General features: G+C 51.4%; 1 protein-coding gene across 1 annotated transcript; it reads right to left on the bottom strand.

Moving 5' to 3' along the window:
- Positions 1–6,091, bottom strand: LOC133234323 (phospholipase A2, membrane associated-like). The gene is made up of 5 exons (XM_061394704.1): positions 5,988–6,091; positions 3,795–3,844; positions 3,466–3,610; positions 3,107–3,213; positions 1–472 (listed from the first exon to the last, which is right to left on the bottom strand). Exons 2-5 carry the CDS (start codon positions 3,832–3,834, stop codon positions 330–332), a joined length of 435 nt encoding a protein of 144 aa, XP_061250688.1. The 5' UTR covers positions 3,835–3,844; positions 5,988–6,091; the 3' UTR covers positions 1–329.
- Between the last annotated feature and the right edge of the window lie 3,305 nt (positions 6,092–9,396).

The following is a 9,396-nucleotide window of genomic DNA, read 5'->3' as shown; positions in this document are numbered from 1 at the left end:
TAGTTTGCCAAGTGAACTGCTTTATTCAGAAGAGCCAGCCAGGGGTGTAGCTGTGCAGTTAAACATGACTTTGGACTTGAAGAAGAGTGGAAAATGAGGGGAAATCCTGCTGTCCAAAGAAGCAGAGGAAAGGGGCGGTAGAAACACCCAGACCTTGAGCTTCACATTCTGGATGGAAGCTTTCTGTCTGGGGAGAGAAGGACTCCTGGCTGGACTCTAGGGTGGGAGAGGGGTGTTCCTTCATGTGCCAGGGAACATGGCTAGGTAGGGAGTCGGGCACTAGGGAAGGAAAGAGCGTCTGGCGGTAAGGCTCCCAGGACGAGGGGCCCTCAGCACGCGGGGGCAGCCCCTCGGCACCGAAACTTGTTGTAGAAGCGGAGCTTCTTATTGTAGGTCTTCAGGTTTGCTGCGAAGCAATTGGCAGCGATCTTATCACACTGACACACTTGACTCTTGCAGTCATCCGCATCCTCTGAAATCACAATAAATAAATGGAATGATGTTCATTAGTAGTCCATGGATCTTTATGGGAATTCTTGGGGGAAAGACAGCTCCTGTTCTCCCAGGGTTTCTAGTCTGGAACAAGCAGTGATGTCCAGGTATTTCTGACTGATGGGGAGACAGAACTCCTGCCCTCAGGAAGCCCACACCCCATCTCGTGGGGACACCAGAAGTCATGCACTGGGATGCTGTGAAGAGCCTTGCTGTTAGACACTGTCTCTTTCTTCTCCCCAGCAGATGTGTTCAGGTGCATAGCCCCTGGCCCCTGGGGTCTGGGAATGGGTCTTGATGGGTGTAAGCCAGTCATGGTCATCCCTGTTTCCTCTGTAGTGATGAGTGTCCGGGGAGCATGTGCTCTTGCCCTGACCAATGAGCCACAAGGGAAAGTCTGCTGGACACTTCCAGGAAGGATGAATTTCCTCTCTCAAAAAGAAAGATGTGCAAAAGGAAAGCCATGACTCTTGGAGCCCTAGACTGTGCCTTGGAATCACACTGCCAAAGTGGCAGAGCAGAAGGTTGGGAAAGGACTGGATCCCTGGCAACACAGCTGAGAAGCTGCCCTCGCCCTGGCACTGCCCTCTCCCAGACTCTGTTACAGGCGAGTCAGACTTGCTCACTCTCTGAGCCTCTGTTAGGTGGGCATCTTGTTGCTTGACACCCAGAGCCTGCTAAAGCCACAGAGCCCTGTGGAAGGTCATGATGGGAAGACATGATTTCTGATCTTAGAGACCTCAGGCTGTTGAGGAATAGTCCGTGGGTTTTCAAAATCTCACTCATGGGTCAGTAGGTCTGGGGCACTAGGCAATTCCTTCCAGCCACCACCCATCTCTCTCCTCCCCTCCACAGCCAAACTTGCTCCAGAACTTTGTCTACACTCATGACCTCTCTTCACTTCCCACCCACCTTCCAACCCGCTCTAATCTGGCTTTGCCCTCACAGATCCATGGAAACAACTCCCACTGAGGTCCTCAGTGGTCGTTCTGCCTCTAAGCCCAAGGAGCCTGGTCAGCCCTCATCCTAGAGGACCCCTCTGTTAAACCCGCTGCTGTTAATCCTCTCTTCCTGGCCCACTCCTCGGCCTTCTTGTCTCCCCCTTCCTTCTCTGACTGTCCCTCCTCTGTCTCCTTTCTCGACCTTTAAACACCAAATGAGTGGGTACCTCCAACTCTCCTCTCTCTGCGGCCGCCTCCTGCATCTGTGTCCAGACCGTCCCTTGAGCTGTGAGTTTTTCACAAGCAGCCTGCTGCCCATCTCCCTGGATGTTCTGGAAGCTTCCAAACTCAACATGCTCCCCGTGGAACTGCTCCTGCCCTCTCCTACCAGGCCCTCCTCAGTTATACCACCAATGCAGTACTACAGCCAACCAACAACTCCCAGGAACCCTGCCCAATCAACCACCAAGCTCCACTGATTCTATCTCAAAGCTATTTTGACAGGACTTTCCACCTCTTCCATCCTGACCGCCATAGCTATAGGTCAAGTTCTCCCGTCTCTTTTCTGCACGATGGCAATGGCCTTTTCCTGGCTCCCCCTTCTATGTATCTCTTTCCACACTTGGCAAGAGCCTCTGAAATGCAATTCTGGGTTTTAACTCATTTCCTTAAGGACTGTCGAAAGTTATGACCAATCTAGACAGCATATTGAAAAGGAGAGACATTACTTTGTCAACAAAGGTCCATCTAGTCAAAGCTATGGTTTTTCCAGTGGTCATGTATGGATGTGAGTATTGGACCATAAAGAAAGCTGAGCACCAAAGAATTGATGCTTTTGAATTGTGGTGTTGGAGAAGACTCTTGAGAGTCCCTTGGACTGCAAGGAGATTCAAACAGTCCATCCTAAAGGCGATCAGACCTTGAATATTCATTGGAAGTACTGATGTTGAAGCTGAAACTCCAATACTTTGGCCACCTGATATGAAACACTGACTCATTTGAAAAGACCCTGATGCTGGGAAAGATTGAGGGCAGGAGGAGAAGGGGACAACAGAGGATGAGATGGTTGAATGGCATCACCGACTCAATGGACATGGGTTTGGGTGGACTCTGGGAGTTGGTGATGGACACGGAGGCCTGGCGTGCTGCAGTTCATGGGGTCACAAAGAGTTGGACATGACTGAATGACTGAACTGACTGAATTGAACTGCTTTAGGACAAAAATCTAAGTACAACATGTTCTTGGGAACTTGACCTAGCCCCTTCCCCTCTCTCCAGCATCATCGCTCTTCACTCCGTCTCATCCTCATGTTTCCCTTCTGCCGCCCAGAAAGGCTGCAGTTCCTTCTGGCCCGTTGCACTCTGCTGTGTCCTCTTGTTGGGATGCTCGCAGCTCTCCTTTCCCCTGACTCCTCTCAGCCTTGAAGACTCACTTTAGGATTCCCCATCTTCAGGGAGCTTCCTTGAACCACAGGCTGCATTCAGAGCCCCGCCAGCTTTCTTACTTCCTGGCGGAGTCTACCGTGTTGTGTGTTGGCTTTCTTTACTTCCCAGTCCACTGTGAGATTCTTGAGGCAGGGACACTGTCCCTGTGTATCTACCTTTGGGCTCAGCACAGTGCCCAGAGGAGAAAATGAGCCAAGGAGGCTGAGAGTTGTCAGCCTGTTTCTTACCACAGACGATTTGGTCCTCTTGATAAGTAACGTTGTATTTCAGGAACTTGGTGCGACACCCGCGACTCTCCAGGTTTTTGTAGCAACAGTCATGTGCCCTGCAACACCTGTGACAAGAGTATGTTCTTGGAGCTGCCTCCCCAGGCTCCAGGGAGCCCAGTGTCCTGTGGTCTCAGGCCTGTGCTCTGGGCAGAGACACCCAGACGTTGGTACAGTCTAGAGCAGAATGTCCAACGGTCTGGCTGCTTTTTCAGCCGGGACTTCCTGGGGTTCTGTGCAAATGGGATAACAGGAGCTTTCCAGCTCCTGGCCCCCTGTGGGGCTACAAGTGGGCAGAGGGAGGGCTGGGGTGGCCTCACCAATCTGTTGCATCCTTGGGGGTTCCTCTGCCACGCGTTCCACAGTAGCAGCCATAGCGTCTATAACTGGTCACAGATTCCTTTCCTGTCGTGAACTCGATCATTTTCCGGAAATTCAGCAAACCTCCATGGACCTGCAGCAGGCCTGGAAGGACAGCAGCTGGTGATGGGGCCTGGGACCCTACGAGCTCCTCCCTTGGCCTCTCCCTGCCACCCCTTGCCCCACTTCTGAGAGAGGGCCAGATGTGGTTGGAAGGGAAGCTGGGGGAGGAGGGTGCCTCCTTCCGGGGCTGGGAGCCTTGTGGCCAGAGGTCAGGGTCAACTCTTACCGATGGCCATGATCACTGCCAGCAGCAGGAGGGTCTTCATGCTGAGGGTTCTGTGGGGAGAAATGCAGACAGACCAGCCTAGATCCTCTAACAGGCAGTCCAGCTTCTGCCCTGGCCCCTGCTGTCCTGCTCACATTCAACGATCTTGATGAAGAGAGTCTTTAAAGGAGATCGCAGACACGCTCTTCCATTCCAAGCGGGTCCAGCGTGACTGCCTTCATCGGGCATGCAGGACGCGTGCAGGGGGCACCTCCCAGCTTTGTTACACGACTCGCTGGGTGAGACCACCTCTCCCCTGTGGTACGCTGCTGAGACCTCCGTGCTCCTCACCCTCCTGAGAGTTCCGGGGAGGCTGTGACCAGGCCATCGCACCAAACTGGGAGACCCAGAGGTCGTAGGCTGTGTGTCCCCCAGTGTACATAGCTTACTCACCCCCACACTGGAGTCAAGGCTTGGGAATTCTGCTCATGGGGTCCGATCCGCAGTGTTTTTCTCCAGAACTAAAGCAGCACCATCTCTTTCACCCTTACACTTGTACCCAGAACACACACCCACTCGTGCACACATGCGTGTGTATGCACACACACTCTGTGCTCATCTACTGGTGCGGACTTCATTCCACACAATATAATCACGTTCCCGCACAACACACCTGTGCACAGAACCCCTCCTATCATACCAAACCAGGCACGTGCAGGCTTGTTCTCATGGGTGCCTGCGTGTGCACACACACACATGTGCACACACACAGGACACAGCCACTCGTCAAGGCGGGCAATCATCAGGGCCTGAGTATTCATTTCTGGCTATGGACTTCTCAGAGGATCTCAGGTTGCCTTCTCACAGTGACTGCCTTGTCTATTCTGAACTCTAGTTAAACAGCTGAGCCCTCGGGGAGTTTGGGGTTTGGTGGGATAGGGGATGGGGTGGGGATACCGCCAGTTACTGGACTAAGAGTTTGGCATGCCTCAGCCCCTGGGCAATCCTCTTTTTCTTCTTATCGACTGGCAGTACAGAGCTGAGGATAGAAAAAGCTATGTGCCATTAGCCGATGCCAAAATTTTAAAATACTTTGTCATCTTTCCAATGGGTTTCACTCCTAAGTGAATAAATTCCCATAATAGAGTCTGGGTGTGACCTTCCTGAACCCACTTCCAGGAGAGGGCAATGGCCATCTGCTGTTGAACAAGTTTTTTTTTTTTTTTTAATATGCTATTTGGGAATAAAAAACAGGGCATTTACTGGTATTCGTTCATTCCATAAACCTGCCATTCACAGGAAGTACATTCTAAGCCTCAGCGAAGTCTCAGGAATCATGGAAACCTCTCAGGAGGTGGGGAGAACTTGTCCAGCAGAAAGAGGACTGCAGGGGGCAGATGGTCCCTTTTTTAGATTCAGGGCAGCGTTTCTAGCTTCTCTTCTTGCTCCTCTTTCTTCTCCTCTCCTCCCCACCCCCATCTGGAAGAAGCCAGAGACTGTCCTGGCATTTCTCCCCCACCCCGAAACTGCTGCCACCTCATGCCCAGGGCTTGCCTGTTTGGAGACTGGGCTGACTGCTCTCTCTTCCTCAGCCTCAGGGAGACAGTGATTCTAGTTTTCATTTCGAAAACAGATGCCATTTTCCTGCCCTCTAACACTGCTAAGAATTTGGCCCCCATAACCTTCAGTTAACACTCCAATACACATCCCCCAATGCCAGTGTGCCAGAGCTATGGTGCCCATACGCATTCAGCCTGCTCCCCTGACATTCTCTGGGTCCCCATCCAGGTTAGACCCAGGAGACTGAATCTGGCCAGAACACATGTGGGCATCAATGCTGATGCCCACTGCCAGGCTGCAATGAGGTGGAAACCATATGCGTCGCCTCAGTCTTTCTCCTCCCCTCCTGGCGGAACCAGAGATGGAGGCAGCTGGGATCCCTCAGTCACGGGAGAACACCTGTTGGAGAGAGTTCTGCACACCCTCAGTGGTCTTTGCCTGGGCGAGTAATACGAGTTGGTTGTGTTAAGCCGCTGATCGTTGAGATCAGTTGCTCACTGATCTCTCACGCACAGCACAACTGTTGCGTGGCGATCTTAACCCCTCAAAAACCAGTGTGGTGGCTGGACCAGACAGTAGGGTGGTTACTACTGCAAGAGGCCCTTCAGCAATAATCAGCAGAAAATCTTGAAAGAAAAAAGGTCTGTTACTTACAGGACGTGGAGGTTACACGGCGTACCTGGGACCCTACAGCAGGTCAGGGGCAGACAGAAAGCTGGAGACCTCGGGTCTGGGGTTCCGCTTTTATTGGGGCTGAAGGCGGGGCCGGGGGTTTTGTGTGCTCACCCTTTATTGGTGAGTCTAAACCAATAAGTGTCAGTGTAAAGCATGGGAAGAGGAACAGCAGGTGGCCCAAAAGAACCGAATTACCCAAAATCTCCAATACAAAGGCGCCTTAGTGAGGGGAGGCATATGGCCCTGGCAAGGTCGCTATAGGCATGTGGCTGGCAAGGTGTTTATTCTAGATACCATCACTGAAGTGGACGCCGGGCAATCAGAGGACATCAGGCGCTTATCAAAGCTTGTCAGGCACTAATTGAGGGTTATCAGGAATTTACTTTACAAAAACCCAAACAAACCCCCCAATCGACTGTTAGGATGTTACGGAACCCAGGTCCCGGCTGCTCACTGCTCAGAAGCCGACAAAGAAGCCAGTTGGGAGAAAGGAAAGCTTGCTTTATTTTGGTGCTGACATCCTGGTGGTGGATGGTGCAGAGGGCCTGTCCAAATGCCCGCTCTCCCCACTGGACAGTCAGGTGGCACAGAGGGTGGGTGCCTGTCCAAACGCCCGTTCTCCCCACTGGACAGTCAGGTGGCTCAGAGGGTGGGTGCCTGTCCAAACGCCCACTCTCCCCACCGGACAGTCAGGGGGCAGGACATCCTTAGACAGGGGAACCCAGTGCTGGTGGTCTAGTCACTAAGTCATGTCTGACTCTTGTGACCCCAACGACTGTAGCCTGCCCTGCTCCTCTGTCCAAAGGGATTTCCCAGGCAAGAATACTGAAGTGGGTTGCCACTTCTTTCTCCAGAGGGTCTTCCCGACCCAGAGACTGAACCTGGGTCTGCTGCATTGCAGGCTCGTTTCTTTAAGGAGTGAGCCACCAGTGAAGCCCAAAAAGCAGAGGGAAGGGGCTACATGCAGAACCAGTACAGTCAGCTCTGACGCTCATCTTGAAACTGGTCATCAGAGAGCTAACCAGTGTCATCTCGATTCTTTTAGGTGCAAGAAATCTTTAGTTCCAGGCTTGGTTGGTTTCCATTTCCGTGAGGACAATTCTCAGAATTGTGGCAGCTGATATCACAGCTAGAGTCTGGTCGTCATGTAGCTAACTTCTTCCACCTGGTGGGGATTTCAGTACCTGTACATTAGCGCACAGGAGATGACTCAGAATCTCATCTACAGCCTTGAGGAGGAACTGAAAGTCCTTGGCATGCTTACTGACTACATTATTATTATTTGGTCTCCTTTGACTGCTCTCCTTTGTTTCCTCATGTGCTCACTTCTCTGATTAAACTTCTTCTCTGGCTCAGATTTTTCCACAGACATAAGGCAGGCAGAGGATATAGTGGGGCAAAGACCAGAAGGTCCCGTTTGGGTTCAAGCCTTTACACTACAGTAACCTAGCTATACAGACTCACAGCCGACCCAGGCAGCATTCATCTTGAAGTTACAGTTTCCTTGAAGAGCTAGACCTGTATTATGGGTTGACTCGTGTTCCCACCACATTCCTACATTGAAGTCCTGACCTCCAGTAAGACCTCAGGATGTGACTGTATTTGGAAAGACGGTCTTTGTGGAGGTGATGAGTTAGGATAAGGTTAGGGAATGGCAACCCACTCCAGTATTCTTGCTTGGAGAATCCCATGGAAAGAGGAGCCTGGTGGGCTACAGTCCATGGGATCACAAAGAGTCTAACACTATTAGGGTGGGCCTAATGCAGATGACTTAGAAGAAGGGGAAGTTTGGACACAGACACACATCTTCACTGGGAGAATTCCGCATGAAGGTGAAGGCTGAGAGGAGGTGGGGATGCTTCTACACACCAAGCAATCCTGAAGATGGCCAGGTCACCACCAGAGCCTGGGGAGAGGAAGGAACAGACCCTCCACCATAGACCTCAGAAGGAGCCAACCTCACTGGCTCCTTGATCTTAGACTTCTGGGCTCCAGAACTGAGAGAGCAGATATTTCTATTGTTTAAGCTACTCAGTTGGAGGTGTGTGTGCTGTCACTTCAGTCATGTCCGACTCTTTGGGAGCCCATGGACTGTAGCCCACCAGTCTCCTCTGTCCCTGGGATTCTCCAGGCAAGAATACTGGAGCGGGTTGCCATTCCCTCCTCCAGAGGATCTTCCTGAGCTGGGAACTGATCCCAGGTCTCTTATGTCTCCCGCACTGGCACGCGGGTTCTTTACCACTGGCACCAGTTTGTGGCACCTGGAGCACTACCCTAGCAAAAAATAAAACCTCTGGGCATCTCTGTAGGTCTGTGAAATCTGGGATGTTGGACAAAGAATGCCCCCTGCCATCTCAGTTAAATAGGGAGTGTGCCCATCAAGGCAGCAGCCGCCCCTGACAGTGCTTCCTGGGGGGACTCAGGAGGGAGCAGGATTCTGGCCCCCATAGCAAGGTGCACATCACAGGGGCGACATCCTGAAACCCAGACTCTCGCCTCTTCCCATATACAGAAAAGCACTAAATTCGTTACCTTGAGATGTCTGGTATTTCTTTAGTTGGGAGGACCTTTTGAAGATTGACTACCAAGTTTTCTTTGCTGTTGTTTATTTATTTATTTTTGAAAAACCTCCTATATATCCCGGTCCTCCCTTACCCCTGAGGACAGTCCTCAGAGCTACTGAGAGACTGTATCTGGGCGGAAGTCCTCAGTAAAGCTCCAAATAAAGCATAATTCTCAACGTTTAGTTTCTACATTTTTTTCCCCCTCAACAGGTGTTTGCTCTCATGGCCATTTGTTTCAGGCCTAAATGAAGTTCAGAGGTGATGGGCCAGACCTTGGCCTTTTGATAAGCGCCTCAGCTTCACAACACTGTTGCTTCTATGGCAGGCAGACTGCCCCACCCCGTACATCCTGGGGGCCCCTGGTATCATGTCCAGGTCCCCGCACTCAAGGACTCTGGTGATGTCACACATGCCTCTCCTTTTCCCCATCTTTTCAGGGTTTTCTCCTGAGAATTCAAAGTCCATGGTTTAGCATCTTGTTCAGCCACCTTCATCCAAGAGCTAATTTAAACATTGGGAGCACAGTAGTCAAAAAACAAAAATACTCTCATGAGGCTTACTTTTTAGTGTCGAGAGGCAGACAATGAAACAAAAGCCGTAATGTGTGAATGAGATACAGCTGATCCTTGAAGGACACCGGGGTTAGGGTCACCGAGCTTCTGCGCAGTCAGAGATCCGTGCATAGCTTCACAGTGGGCTCTTGTGCCCGTGACTCCCCATATGCATGGATTCAACAAAGCACGGATTCTGCGTTACTGTAGAGCCTGTTCATTGAAAAAATCCTAGTATACATAGACCTGCACAATTCAAATCCTGTCGTTCAA

Source organism: Bos javanicus, chromosome 2 (assembly GCF_032452875.1).
Source record: "Bos javanicus breed banteng chromosome 2, ARS-OSU_banteng_1.0, whole genome shotgun sequence".
NCBI lineage: Eukaryota > Metazoa > Chordata > Mammalia > Artiodactyla > Bovidae > Bos > Bos javanicus.
The sequence above is the reverse complement of the archived record's forward strand: the minus strand, read 5'-3'. Positions and strand labels throughout refer to the sequence as shown.